Source organism: Salvia hispanica, chromosome 4 (assembly GCF_023119035.1).
Source record: "Salvia hispanica cultivar TCC Black 2014 chromosome 4, UniMelb_Shisp_WGS_1.0, whole genome shotgun sequence".
In the NCBI taxonomy this organism is placed as follows: domain Eukaryota; kingdom Viridiplantae; phylum Streptophyta; class Magnoliopsida; order Lamiales; family Lamiaceae; genus Salvia; species Salvia hispanica.
Window position 1 is genome coordinate 9,705,928 of NC_062968.1, and position 15,614 is coordinate 9,721,541.

Here is a 15,614-nt window from a genome sequence, read left to right on the forward strand (position 1 = left end):
CTCGCTAGACCATCTCCTTCATTACTTCCTTGATCTAGCGATTTTCTTCACACACCTGGCTTAGGAAACGTGTTAGACCCAGCAATTTATAACATTTTTTTGCACATTACCGATGCATGAAATTAGCCTTATCACCCATCCAAAAAGCAGAAGTACTTCCTCCCAGCCAGTCGCTCCAAAGCATTTGATCGATGAATGGCAGGGGGAAATGGTCCTTCCTGGTTGCAGTGTTCAGCTTTCGGTAATCTATACACATTCGCCATCCAGTGACTAGTCTGGTGGGCACTAGCTCATTCCTCTCGTTCTTAACCACCTGGATCCCTGATTTCTTAGGGACCATATGGATTGGGCTGACCCATTCACTATCGGGCACCGAGTATATAATGCTCAATGAGACTAACTTCAAGATTTCCTTCAGTATCTCTTCCCGCATGTTTGGGTTCACCTTTCTTTGCGAATCTCTATGTGCCTTTGCTCCCTCCTCCAGCCTGATGTGATGCATGCAGACGTCCGGGCTTATCCCCACCAGGTCCGTAAGGCTCCATCCAATAGCCTTCTTATTTTTGCTCAGCACAGTTAGTAGTCTTGCCTCTTGCTCTGCAGTCAGCCCGCTATTGATGATTACAGGGAACGAGTCTTCCTCCCCGAGGTAGGCATACTTAAGGTTCGCTGGCAATTTTTTTAACTCCACTTGTGGGGGTAGCGTGTCTGTAGGTAGAGGGTTCTTTCTAGAATCCTCCTCTCGCTCTTGTTCACCATCTGATTTTTCCTCCATACTGGCCGGTAGTAAAGCCCCTACGGATCCCGCTAGTTCCGACTTCTGACAGAATTCCGTGATTGCTTCTTCGATCTCCTCGTCAGTCAACCCTCGGCTACTGATCAGATCACACCATGCAGCTGCTTCCACATCAGCCTGGGCATACACATCCGAGGCTTGGAGCTTTTCCTGCAATAATTCGGTCTCAAGAAATTCTTGGACTAAGGGGTCAATTACATCAACATAACATAGATTTTCATAATCTATTGGTTTTTTCATGGCTTCATTGATGTCAAAAATAAATTTCTCACCATTAAAGTCAATGCAGATTGTCCCCTCAGCCATATCTACAATTGTCTTAGCCGTTCTTAAAAATGGTCTTCCTAACAATATCCCGCTAGACTCCCTAGCTTCTGGTTCACTCATTTTAATTACATAAAAATCAGCGGGATAAGTAAAGTTTTGTATCCTGACCAACACATTTTCTAACACACCCTCAGGATTTATACATGACCTATCAGCCAGTTGGATCAACACCCTAGTATTTGACAATTTTACCCCCTTCAACCGATTATAAATGGATAACGGCATAACATTGATAGATGCTCCTAAATCACACATTGCATGCTTGATTTTTACATCTCCAATTGTTATGGGTAAAGTAAACATACCTGGGTCGGCTCTCTTGGGTGGTAGTTTCTCCTGTACAATAGCTGATGTTATCCCTTCCACCATGATTTTTCCATCCTCCTGGGCCTTTCCGGCTATGAACTCCTTTATAAACTTCCCCAGAGGGGGCAGTCTCACGGCTTGGAGGAATGGTATGGTGACATCCAGCTTTCCGAAAATCGACATGAAATCCACAGGGTTTTCTTTCTTCCTCTTCGTCACAAACCGATATGGAAACGGTTTTTCTCCTTTAGCCTCTTCAGTTAGTCCTTGAGGACTTTCCCTTGGTGCCTCCTGGGTTTGAGGTCCCGATGTGGGCATTGCTCCTTCCGGTTGCTCATTTCCAGGTTGTGTTTCTTCCTCCTTTCCTTCCGCAGTAGGCTTCTCGTTTAGAAAAAATGGATCCTCCATCTGAGGCAGAGGCCTCTTGAGCTCTTCCGCTGAGATGGTGTCGCTCAGCACCCTTGCTCTACTAGATTCCCCAATAGGGTTCTTGAGTTGAGGTCCATTATAGGTTGTTCCGGACCGCAGTGTAATCTTACTCACATTTTCCTTTTCAGGTACATGGACTGTAGATGGGAGTTTCCCTGAGTTCCCTTTCATTTCGCCCACCGAGTTAACGAGCTGGGCCAACTGCCTGTTCATCATATCCATATTTGCCCTATGCTCCTTCTGGGCACTTTGCATTCCTTGCATTGTTTCATTACTGGACTGCAAGTCGCTTTTAATGCTCTGCTGCGAAGCAAGCATCTCTCCCATCATGTCTTCCATAGACCTCCTCGACCTGTTTGGGTGATGGAATTGGTTCGAGCCCTGGTGCTGGTTATACTGGGGTGGTGGGTTTGAATGGTAGCCCGAGAAATTTTGTTGGTTTTGGTTCTGTGGGTACTGGTTATACTGGGCAGGAGGGTTGTACTGGTCGTGGTTGTGCTGGTACTGATTTTGGTTTTGGTTGTGGCTGTTATGTTGAGGCCCTATGTTAAATTGGTTCTGGTTTTTGTTCTGGTTGTTTCGCTGATGGGGTGGCACATAGGCAGGGTTCGGGTTCTGGTTTTGAGGGTTTTGGTTCTAAGGATGCTGGTTTCTTCCTACCTAGTTAAACTGGTAGTCAAGGTTTGTTGGGCCACGGTTGGAATTTTGGTTCGGGTGGGGGTTGGGTTGATTTTGAGCCTGATTTTGGTTCTGATTCTGATTTCCATCTCCCCATCGAAAGTTTTGGTGGTCCCTCCACGGTGCATCCCTCTGCCTTCCCGGAATCCAATTGCCGTTGGAATTGTAGTATCCTGCGGCATTTGCTTGCTCCACATCCGGCGAGTTGTCCGGCTGATCATATGGTAGTTCTGGGGCCTCTTTGCCTCCAGTCGGAGAAGGTGGTGGAGTGTTCTGCTTGATTGCAGTCAGCAACTCCTTTTTAATTCCTCCATCTTCAAATCCATCCGTTCCTCCTGGTCAGTAGCCGAAGCACTTGCTACCCTTTCTCTGCTGTACCCATCCCTTGCGTTGTCGTACGTCTTTTTCGCATTCAACAGCTTGCGTAACACCTTTTTGGCTTCACTGACTCTCAACTGTGTGAAATCGCCTCCGGATGATGAATTCGCTAGATCCTTTGTTTCTTTGTTCATCCCCTCATAGAAGGTGTGGTGCACCTCTATCTCCTTCATGCGATGGTTGGGGCATGACTCCAGAAGACTCATGTACTTTCTCCCAGTACTCGCTCAGGGTTTCATCGTATTCTTGCCTTATGCACGATATTTTCCTCTTCAATGCACTTGTCTTTGAAGACGGGAAGAACTCGGCTAGGAAAACTGACTTGAAATCGGCCCATGTATTGATGGAGTCGGCTGGCAGGCGCATGAACCAAGTGTTGGCCTCTCCCTTTAGGACAAAAGGTAGGGCTTTCAGTCTGTAATCATCCTCGCTTGCTCCTGCTGGCCGCCTCTGCGCCTTACAGATTTTGCAGAACTCATTTAAGAATTCGTAGGGTCCCTCGTAACTCTTCCCACAGTACGTCGGTAGGATTGCAATAACGTGGGGTTTCACATCACAAGCGGTCTGACCTGGGGTGACCACTATTGGTTGTGGGGGATCTCCGTCGGCGTGTGCAGTAAGTGTTCCCGACCCAGCTGAGTCGTTGGTACGACAACCGGGACCTGATTTCAAACAAGTTTCCTCAACCCACTTCTACTGATTAGTATAGTGGAGGTAAGGGTCAAATCCCACAAGGATGGACACGTTCGGATAACTGCGGTGACTTTCCTGGGTGTTTTTTGGTTAGCTACCACGCTTGGGTTGAGAATTTACCTAGGCAAGAAATAAAGATGGTACTCTACTGACTAGTTGGCGTGAAAATAACAGGCATGTGGTTGTGTTCGTGAAAACAGGGGACAAAGTGTCTCAGAGGTATACGAAAAGTGGACAATTACTAAAAGGGGAAATTTAGACAACAAGGTATATCTGGTGGCTGGTTGGTTTTCTGACAAATCTGGAAGGTACAACTGAAAAGTAGGGAACAAAAGTAAAAGTAACTTAAAAGTAAAGTGGTCCAAACTAAAGTTGATTTTGACGTTTTCTTCTTCACCAAGTATTAACAGAAATCAAATGAACGCAAACACCACAACTAAACTGAGATTCATAACTTCAAACTCAAGATCCATAGATTAAAATGCTCAAACTTAAAATGAACGGCGAAACTGCAGTTTACCTCTACTGACTAACATGCAAGGTGGTGATTATAATGCAGAACGAAAGACTCATGCACGAAAATTAGACTGAAACATAACTACAACCTCAGATCCACGACTCCAGATAAGAAAAGCACTTAGAAATTAAAAGCAACAACTAACTGCTATACTACTACGACACGAACTGGCTGAAACGGTGGGATGATGACTACTCCGGTAGACTCTTGGACGTCAAGTGACCATAGCTGTGGCGAGGAACGAGAGATTGGATAATGCTGAAGGACTGATCTTCTAGAGAGAATTCTACTAAGTGTGTATGAGAACCGAGAACTTGGAACTCCCAACCGAACTCCCCGGAACGAACTCTTTCTCTCTCTCCAAGTGGCTTCTTTTATAGGGAGGCTTGCCCTTGCTTTTAGGGTAGACTTCCTTCACGTTTTGACTTTTCTGCCCTTGTTAATGATCATCCCAGCTATCCTTCTTCTCCATCTCGAGCCTTTTCTCTGGCATGCATCCTGGTCAATATTGCACCCTTCTAGCGCCCTTTTCACTTGCGTCACCTGAATCGTCTCCTACTGATTTGGACCCCTTAATCCTGCACACTTGAGCAACTGTTTTGCAGATAATACATGCATTTAACGACATCCTGACCAGTAACCAAGGCTTAGAATACGACTTATCAAAATAATAAGAAGTTAATTAATTAAGTCCATAGCAGATATTAATTAATTAATGGACATTTTTATCTTAAGCACGGGAAATGAAAGTTAAACGGAAACCCGGATTACTTGTAATTTCGGATTTGGATGGGGAGAGTTCAATATTACTTCTGTAGTGGCTGCTCGTAATATTCCAATTATAACTTATATTAAATTGTGGGTTCAATTTAATTAGTAAAAAGTAAATTGGATGAGCCCATATCCAAAACCTTCCATAGATCCCTGTCTGGGCCCAAAAGGAACTTAATATAAATAGGAGAATAAATGAGACAGAAATAACACAATATTATTTCTCAAAAAAAAAAAAATTTCGAAAATTTCGAAAATCCCCAGCTGAAGGAGATTTAGAATTCTTCACCTATTCTCAAAAGGATTTCTTCTGTCTTCTTTATTTAAGTCCTAGTATTCTAGTAAGATCAGCCCACACTGATGTTGGAGTACAGTTCGGGAACCAGAGAGAAGATTTGTGGTCTAGTATTCAAAGTGACACGTGGAGAAGCAGCTAGCCATCTTCAATTCTTTGGAGAATTAATTAGGTATTTTTCCTGCTCCGTAGAAAAACATGTTTTAGGTTTCAATATTCTTAAAGCATAATTAATTCAAGTTATGAGCATGATACACGTGAGAATTACGCGAATAGATTTTGTCTAAATAATCTTCTAAATAGATCTGATTATTATGTGATTTATTGGTGTGATTAATAATTGTTAAATTATGATAATCCATGCATGACACACCGCTTCCGCTGCCAGTTCCATCAAGCAGATGATGGGGATGATGTGGCAAGGAGGGATGCAGCCCGGTATGCATCCGGGGATGCAGAGGCCACCGGGGGAGGGGGGACACGGTCTATCGTCCCTCTCTTGATTTTTTGACGGCTTCGTCTCACACGTCGACCCCAGTGGAGACGCAGTTCACTGGCGATGACCTTTTGTCATTGCATGAGATGGGGATCGATCTCGGGGATCCGGACACTCCCGTTCCAGCGGGTCGGGCCGCGCCGAAGAAGAAGAAGGGCAAGGAGAAGGGCAAGGTGGTCGGCGAGTCCTCGCAGCCCGGTGTTGACGACACCCCCACGCGGAGGAAGTGGATGGAAGATGAGTACGCCGGCGTGACCAAGGGGTGGTTGTCGGTTTGCGACGATCCGCTGGTTGCGAACAACCAGCGGGTCGTCAACATGTGGGCGAAGATTAGAGCAGCCTACAGGAGGAACTGCCCGCATGGGAAGGACTACAGCGGGGAGGAGTGCCGGAAGGGGTGGGAACGGATCAGGGCCGCGGTCGGCCGATTTTCGGGGTTGTACGCCAACGCCCTCCGCCAGCTGACTAGTGGGCAGAATGAGGAGGACGCCCGGAGGATAGCGGAGAGTCAGTTCCCCTTGCCGGGGAAGTATAAGGAGTTCTTCTTCTGGGAATGCTATGTGTTGCTGAAGAACTCCGAGAAGTTCCGGGCGGGGTGCGACGCCGGGTGGTCGAAAAAGCAGAGGCTGAACTATTCCGGCGACTACAGCGGCAGCAGCGCCATATCCCACGACCTCCCCCCGGATGCTGAGGAGTTTCCGTCCCCTCCATCCGCTACTCGTCGCCCTCGCCCGGTTGGCCAAAAGCGGGTGCAACGGGCAACGAGGGGAGGATCCCCCCTATCGCCCCAGGAGGTCATCTCGCCCTTCCACCCCCACGCGCGTACACGTTATTCTCGCGTGCAAAGACGGAGGAACGTATGTTCGCGGTCTTCCAAGAGTGGAAGGCCGCAACCGACCCCACGGAGAAGAGGTTCCTCTACTCGATGCTCGAGAACATGCGGGTGGATTTGGATGCCTCGAGGGCACTGGTGGGGGGTTCAGACGCGGGCTCAGATACCCCGGGTGGCGGCGGCGACGGCGACGACGAGGAGTAGAGAGTGGCGGGGCTCGTGTGTGGAAGCTCTTTTTTTTAAAAAAAAAAATCATGTATATTTTTTATCTATGTACCTTTTTTTTAATGAAATTAATGAATTTTCCCGTATGTCTCATAAATTTAATTCCGTAATTTAATCGTAAATTTTATTTCGTAAAATGTAGTTGTTTTTTAATTATTTTTATTGCGGCTGGCCTATGCTGATGTGGCAGGTGGATTTTTAGTGCTGATGACGTGGCAGGAAGAGAGAATGGCTGGCCTATAGCTGGCCTATTCTTATTGTGGATGCTCTAAGAGGGTAGTTATGTCTATTCTGACTCCCTCAACCTGCAGCAAACTATCGCAATGTGATAATGTTAAATCTATCGTTATTCCCCATGCTGACCATATGCTCTATTGTGTTCTTATGTTTTTAATTGTTCTTTCTTCTCTTTGCAAATTGTGAATTCCATTAGCGCTTCTTCCACAGCCTACTCAACTAGAGGTTGTAGGAGTCTATTTATTGAATGTAGTTGATAATATGACAATTTGATCGTTATGAATGCATTGACTGGTTGGTTGGAAGATGGTAGTTGTCATTAATAAAACACACATCATTAATGTTGTATAAAGCAAAACTAATACTCCCTCCGTCCTTATATACCTGAGTAATATTCTTTTTTGGGTTGTCTCAATGGCCAATATAATTGAGTCATTTCATTTCTTATTTTTTTTCAAAAAAACAACTTATTTTTTCTCTTTTACTCTCTTTGTTCAATAATAGTAATCATTTTTCCATTTTTGGCATTTCATAGTAGTAGAATCATTTCCTTTTTTTCATCCATGTTACCTTGTATTAGCGGAGCTGCCGTGGGGTGGACAGCAGTTCCGAAGACCGTCGACCATGGAGCGGAGCTAGAAGAGGGGTCGGTTGGCCCCACCTCCATCTGCCTTTGTCCGACGGTGATACGGATAGTCTAGCCAAGTGGGTGCCAGCAGGATAGCTCCACAAATCTAGCTGATTGGTTAGTTTGTTCAAGCTAACTGATGGAGAAGATATGGGGAGAAGAAATAGGCAATCTTGTTAAGCTTGTTATTTTGATTTGTTTAGCTGCACTAATCGTCTATAAATACTAGATTCTTAGGAGATAGAAATCATCTTGGAGAGATCAAGTATTGGACGAGTTTTCTCGTAGGCCTCTGCGGAGGATTAGGCCTCCTTTGTGAGGATTTCATTTCATCGTTTTTTTTCCATTTTTCCATTTGGTGCGGTGAACGATGGTGCCTCCGCGTACCACAGACACCCGTTTAGATGGTTTGGAGAAGGTTGTCGGCAATCTGGAGAAGAGGACGAAGACGTTGGCCACTGTGGTTAATGAATTGAAAATTCAATGCCTGAAAATGGACGAAAGTGTATCGGTGCTGGGGTCTCAACTCGAGAGGTTCAGGGCAGAAATGCGGGCTGCTTTCTTTTACGGGAATCCGAACAGCACTACTGGTTCGTTCCCTAAAGTTTCGTCTAACGGGCACGGCTCCAACATGAAAATTTCAGGTGGCACACCACCAATCACAATCCCCACATTCGACAGCTCTGATGCGATCGCGTGGCTCGCGCGGGCATGGAAACCGCGTGAGTGTTGCCACAGTACTTCCTGGTGTCTAAAATTCCACTGGATAATCGCGTGAGTGTTGCCATGGAAGCCTTGGCAGGCCCGGCCGTACCATGGATCCAACTCCTTATGCGACGAATTCCCACTCTATCTTGGGACCAGTTTGCGCAGGAAAGGATGAAACGTTTTGGTGATTCAGAAGCATGGAAACCCAAGAGCGTTGCTGTTCGCCAGGAGATACCAGCTATTACCCCGTCTGCAATCCACACTGATATCGACATTAAAGCGATCAATACAGTGCCCCTGCTCTTGGCAGTTCAACAGCCCATTCCACCTCCAGTTTTGGTGCCTCTACCATCTCCTACCTGTCCACCTCCACTAGCAACGGTGACAGCATCGCTGTTGTCCTCTAGTCTGCCTAAAACAGCCAAGGAGAATACTCTACACGCCATCCAACAACCCCTACCTATACAGCAAACGTGCACACCTTTGGCAGCACAACAACCCATTCCGCCTCCAGTTTTGGTGCCTCTATCATCTCCTTCTAGTCTATCTACACCAGCAACTACACCTACACTAGCACCAGTGACAACACCGCTGTTGTCCACCTCCAACCCTTACATTCTGCAGTTTTAACCTCCATTCTCTTCCTTGCTGCGTTGTTTAGTTTCCGCTGCTAGTCACCAATCTATGCAGACGATGGTTTCCTTTTCGGGCTTCCCATATGCAGCAGTTGGCGCTCCTTTCTCCTATCTAGTCATGTTGCAATTCCTTCATATAGTGCGTCATCTTCAATGGTTCGATGCTCTGGCTACTAACGGGAAGCATGAGTTTGAACCTCCACCGAGAAAGTGTTGTGTTTCGATTTTGAGCTCAACCTTGAGGGCAAGGTTGTTTCGAGAGTGAGGCAGTTGATACGGATAGTCTAGCTAAGTGGGTGCCAGCAGGATAGCTCCAAAATCTAGCTGATTGGTTACTTTGTTCAAGCTAACTGATGAAGAAGATATGGGCAGAAGAAATAGGCAATCTTGTTAAGCTTGTTATTTTGATTTGTTTAGCTGCATTAATCGTCTATAAATATTAGATTCTTAGGAGATAGAAATCATCTTGGAGAGATCATGTATTGGACAAGTTTTCTCATAGGCCTCTGCGGAGGATTATGCCTCCTTTGTGAGGATTTCATTTCATCGTTTTTTTCTGTTCTTTCACATTCAAGTTCCATAATAAAAGTACCGAGAGTTCTCCTCTTCCATATTGCTGTCATTTCATTCATTGAACAGACTGTGTTCAGTACCATTTCCATCATGTTCAAACAGATTGTGTTCATTTCTGTGTGAATTAATTTATCAAGCATTTGACAGCCTTTACCTCCTAACAGACGGCCACTGTTCAATGTCTTCAACTGAATTTCCTTAGTCAAAGCACAAAATCATACTCCATCCGTCCCACTGTAGTAGAAACGTTTCTTTTTGAGAGAGTATTACCTCCGTTCCATAAAGATAGACACTCTTGGGATGACACCTTATTAGAGAGGAAAAAATAACTAAAATAGAAGTGATTATTTTTTTAGAACGGGCAAAAATAGAAATAGTATGGACGAGGGAGTATATTCGAATTAATCAAAACATTCCAAGTATAAATATTGAGGTAAGATTAAAGGACTAGTAGGTGACTTTCACTAAACTTTTCCAGGTTACGAAAAAATTCTCAACTGCTATGTACCAAAATTTCCAGATTAATGACCTTGATGGGATTGTTGAATAAAAGAAATAGTTTCACCAAAATCTTTTTCTACCCATCAAATAGTTTTACTACTTATCACATCACAACTTCTTCAATGATGCATTCAAGTATGAATGAAACAACCATGCATGTTTCTCAAAGAACAGTTTTTAAAATTGATTTCCATCCATAATCAGGCTTTCATTATAACATCAAGAGCCCTAAGATAATTCGTTTCGACCGAAAAACCGTAACAGATGCTTAATAACAGAGCACCATACCTCAAACAGTGAATGCTCAGCAAAATGAGATTCATTTTCACTTCATTACTACATATCTCAATCTGCGACTGAGAGTCGGTATCTGAAACCTCTGAATCTGTTGGAGATTCAAGCCACCTAAGATCAACTGGGTTCTGAATAAACTTCAAAAAATTACTTTCAGAAGAAAGAAAGCTCCAAATTTTTGAGGATATATTTGCAATGCAGTTACACAGCCGACTCTTTATTTCCTCCAACTGCATCTTCCGATCTGGCCTAACTGTATTTGCTTCTAAACTATCCACAAGACAACAATCATCACATTTGAGAGTTAGTAAGGTCGATAAATCTATTTTGAATGGTTTCCCATACAGGAAAGCATCATCCTTCAAGGATCTTCTAGCAAGATTGAGCAGTGATTCCCCTGCATTTATCCAGAAATTTGCAGCAGCTGTCACAATGGCTGGTTCAGACATGTAAAGGTGGTTGACCACCCCAGCGAGCAACAACGAATATGCAGAACTCGTCTTGTCCATTTTTAGAGCTTCAAGTTGACAACTGAGAGCCAATAAATCACATGCTTGAACTTTATAAGCAGAAGCCAATGCGGTATAAGCTTGGAGAGAACGATGATGAAAAGGATGGCACTTCACTTTCTGCGGAAGTTTTGCTTCCTTTGATTCGAGGGACTTGTAACTGTATTCGCCATCGCAAAGAAAGACTTCAAGCTTTTGACAGCATAATTTTGGGTCACCAAACGAAAGGTAGTCAGTAATGGCATCTTCAAAGACAGAGTTTTGCATCACCTTCTCTATTTCGTGATCTGAACTCTTAGGATTCTCGGTAGGGCGCGCCTGCACAGGGAACAAAAGAACAAAGGTCAATAACAGATGGCCATAATTTGATGTTCCAATAAAGCGCCCGTAACTAAGGTTGCCATAGTCAGAGGACAGACCAACTGAGGCAAAGAATGCACACATAATCTTTTGAGTCTAACACATTATGAACAACATAGTTTGCAAACCTGAGAGAAAATAAGTAACCAACAAACTTTACCGCTCATAAATGTAGGTATTAAAAGTAACATATTTGTTGTTATACTGGCACAAATACATGTACAATAAAGAAAAAAAAAATGAACAAGAAGTTATTCTTTTTGCATACATTTCGGCCTCAGGAGAAATCTTATGTGCTCTTACTAATTCAAATATATTTTTTTCCATGCACATATTCTATTCAGAATTAAAAGTATAACTTTACTTGCAAGGCATAATCCGTGTAGCTTGTAGGCAAAGCACCACAACGCTTACAGCTGCAGATGAACCGATGTTTGAACAATAGTTCTGCCTGTCTCATTTCCTGCAGAAAACACCAATGGTCAAAAGCAATAAATGGTAGAACAAGAGGGGGGCATCATTGGAGGAGAAGGAGAAGGAAAAGGCGCCATCTTAAGGAACAGTTTAGCATGTAATCAGAAACCTTATACAATGGATAACACGCTCTATTTTAGTTTTTCCAACATTTCCCTCAAATCATCAAGCCCTTCACAACTTTACCTTCCATATCATCTAACAACACAAAAGGCAAAATCGACTAATTTATCCAGAATTTCTCCATGTATTTGCAGTTCTCTATGGGGTCATTGCTGCGCATGTTGGTCTCCCCATGTGAAACCAGTTGGTTCCGTAGTTTTAGAATTCAGCTAATCCCATGCAAACCATCTCCATCATTGCATATGGCAATATAGAGTAAAGAGGAAAAGGCATGTCGAGAAGAAGTGTGTGAAAAAAAGTGAATTTATCTAATTGCGGGATTATCACTTTTTTTTTTCAATTGATTCCAGAAAGCTCTTGAGAAAAACTAAATAAGAGTTGCGCTTGTTGTTGAACAACAGAAAGCATGGAAAATAGAATTATCGGATAAATCTAAAGCTACTTTCTATGCGGGGTCTGGTCAAAATGCACTTTCCTTATAGAGGATAATACATAAAAAACCCATTTCAATCCACTACCGGAATGGGTTTTGAAGCTTATTTTTTGTCCTAAGCAGAGGAGAGCAGTAGAAAGAGCAAACTGAAGGAGATAACAAGCCTTTCTTCATATCCTAAAGGAATAGAACCAGAAAGCTTTGATGCGGTCACTCCATCCACACTATAAAACTATAGAGACAGATTCTGTCTCTCTTCTACATGGGCTAATCCACTGGTAAGCAACAGAGTTCCTACAGCTAAGGAGTCAAAGTAGCTAGGAAGTTAAGAGCATTACGTTCATGCATAACTTCCATACCAAGGTTAGCACAGTTGACGATACCAGCCCAAGTATTAATTACACAGACCTTGACTATCTCAACTACAGATTGGTTGAAAGAAACTCTCATTCTGAGCTTAGAGCAAATGAGGAAGCAACTACTCATAAAGTTTAAGCAAAACATAAACAATCTTGGTTCTTCAACCATAATAAAAGCACATAAGAGAATATAGGAGTGTGAAGAAAAAGATAATTTAGCAAACAAGACATCACATGTAATCAAAGAACACAACCAAAATAAAAACATCAGAATCATGTCCAAACCTTAGGCTGTAACAAATCAGTGTATGCAATAGTAACCTCTTCACCTTTGCAAATAGACTTTACACTTCGAACTACAAGTGTTGGGCCATAACCAAATCTGTCTATATCATCATAAATAAACTCACATCACTAATCACTTCCTCTTCCACAGCAAGACAAACAAATATTAAATCCTTCACCACATTATTAACGCGGAATACCTGAAATTTGATGCCTCAAACCATCACCATTTCTACCGCTAAAGCTGACATCTATGGAGGCGGCCGGAGCAATCCTCAGAGGCAGCCGCTCGTCGTTCGCTGGCCCCACCGAGAACCGGTAACAAGAATTCGGAGAACAACTGTGATTGATCCAGGAAAATGCAGCATCGTAAACAGCAATTCCTAAGCAACTTCCGCTCTTTTCTTGAACCTCAACTGCATTGGTCATTACCAAACACAGAACCATCTCTTCCAACGCAAAGCCCTCTAAATTTACATCTTTGCCCCTCGCCTTGGCCATCATCTCCGCCCCCTCTCTAATCCTCTTCAAACTTTCGTCGTAATCATATTCATCAATTTGGGTTTTCTTGAATACCAAATTCTCGCGATTGGTCATCAAACCGGAAATTCTCTCCAAACAACAAAGGGATTCATTTTTTATTCCAACAAACGGTGATTGAGGGGAAAAGATGCAATCTTGCGGAAGGTTCTGGAAAATATGAGCGAGGCGGAGGGAGAGGCGGAGGTCGGAGGAGGATTCCCACAAGGAATGAGGAGAGTTGGAGAGGAGGTGGTGTTCACCGGAGGAGGAATGGAGGGCGGAATCAGCGGCGGAGCAGTTGAGGGAACAGTAGAGAGGAGTGGGAGAGTCAGTTGGGGCATTATCGACAAAAGGGGAGAAGGGCTGGCAAGGAAGGGTGGAGAAGCAGGCGGAGCAATGGGAGTTGAGGGCGGAGTCGTGGAGGACGGCGGCGAGAGGGCGGAGGGGTGGGGTGAGGTCTTCGCCTATGCCGATATCTTGGATCGCTCTCATCTCCATTTTTAGACTTCTAACAAATTTGTGAAATTGTTAATTGGGCCCAAAATATGTAGAGTTAATTGGTGAAATCATTGTCATGTTGAATGAAATTAAGTAAAGTTAATTGGTGAAACATTGTCTTGTTGAATGGAGTCCTAGAATACACTCCACGATAGGGATGTCAATCGGACTAATCCGTTTGGATTCAGGCCAACCCACTCGGATTGCTGAGCTATTTGGATGCGGGCTATTCGAATTATAAAATTTTCGGATCATAAATTTTCGACCCTAAACCATCGGACTATTCAGGCCTAAAGGCTTACGAAAATAATCTCTTGTATCAAAATTTTCCTCTAAAAATGATTTAAAATTTTGATATTTTTTCTTAGTTTTAAATCAGATAAGATCTTCAAATTTTCATAGTTTTCTTCAATAATAGATGGAGAGAAGTTTATTTTATCTCTGATCAACTACAACATAATCAACGATTAATCAAAACTAAAACAATCAATTTGAATTAAAGCTTGTGTCCGTGTCATTATTTTAGCATTGTTCATATCTTTGCATAAATCATTATTTATATAATGGGATTTTGATGGATTAGTTCTTAATTTTGTCGTGATTGACTTTGATGGTATTAAGACAGTAGTAGCAGATTATGAGATGATGGAATAATGAGTCGAGGTAGAACTTGAAAGTTAATAGTGTGTGATCGAGTAAAAAATGTAGAATAATGATTTAAGAAAACTAATGATTGTGTCACATGAAATTCAAAAATAAAATAAAAAAACTTATAAAACTTAGTATTTTTTAATTAAAAATTGCAATCCATCGGACCGACCCACAACTCATTCGGGCCAACCCATTTAACCTGCAATCCATTGTTGTTGTGAACTAGCCAAGTTTGAGAGCAAGATTCGATTATCAATCAAACCAATATCATTTGTTATGTAGAACAAAAGATACAAATGCATGTATAAAAAGCTAATTAATGTTGCATATGGTGGCTAAATTAAGGAAACTCACTTGAATGCATATGAGATTGATGCACTCGGATTTTACACTGTTTTAAGGTTATTATTTGATCCATTTTGAGTATCAAAGTTGCATTACATGTCTATTATTTGCACATTTGATCTATTTTGATATTTTGACGTGTTTTGTGATAAATGTGCAAAATAGAGCCTAAAAGATAGCACAAAGTTGAAGTTGGAAATCTAGAGTTTTCGAGCCAGCCAGCGGTCCGCTGCACCTTTGCCAGCGACCGCTGGTGTCGCACCTCAACCCTATGACTTATGCACTTACTACAAATAAATTCAAATTTTTCAAAAGCACACATATTATATATAATTTTAGAAATCAACATTTATCAAGTACATATTTCAAAACATTCTAACAGTAGTGGGACCCTCTCACCACTCTATATACTATACATTTATCTACATGCAAAAATGATGAGGAGGAGAAGGTTGTCAAAATGCGTCAGCCGCCGACCCTTATAATAACTGTAACTCACATCAACCCACACATCATTGATATCTTATTCCTGAAAAATATTAGTGGTTTATATGAGCCACAACTCAGTGTCTATAAACCTTACCTTTAATTCCACAGCTCAAAAATCAAACATGTTCTTTAACCAATATATATATAACAATAATCAACAAATATTAAAATTAATTCCATATACATATGCATATGTTACGCTGTTCAGTTTATTATTCTGTGATAGTTCAAGCCTGGTATCTGCCCG

The 15,614-nt window shown here is 42.6% G+C and overlaps 1 protein-coding gene across 1 annotated transcript; it reads right to left on the bottom strand.

Moving 5' to 3' along the window:
• Positions 1 to 10,184: 10,184 nt before the first annotated feature.
• LOC125217910 (protein SET DOMAIN GROUP 41) lies at positions 10,185 to 13,909 on the bottom strand. The gene is made up of 4 exons (XM_048119483.1): positions 13,063 to 13,909; positions 12,863 to 12,963; positions 11,553 to 11,651; positions 10,185 to 11,146 (listed from the first exon to the last, which is right to left on the bottom strand). Exons 1-4 carry the CDS (start codon positions 13,880 to 13,882, stop codon positions 10,226 to 10,228), a joined length of 1,941 nt encoding a protein of 646 aa, XP_047975440.1. The 5' UTR covers positions 13,883 to 13,909; the 3' UTR covers positions 10,185 to 10,225.
• Between the last annotated feature and the right edge of the window lie 1,705 nt (positions 13,910 to 15,614).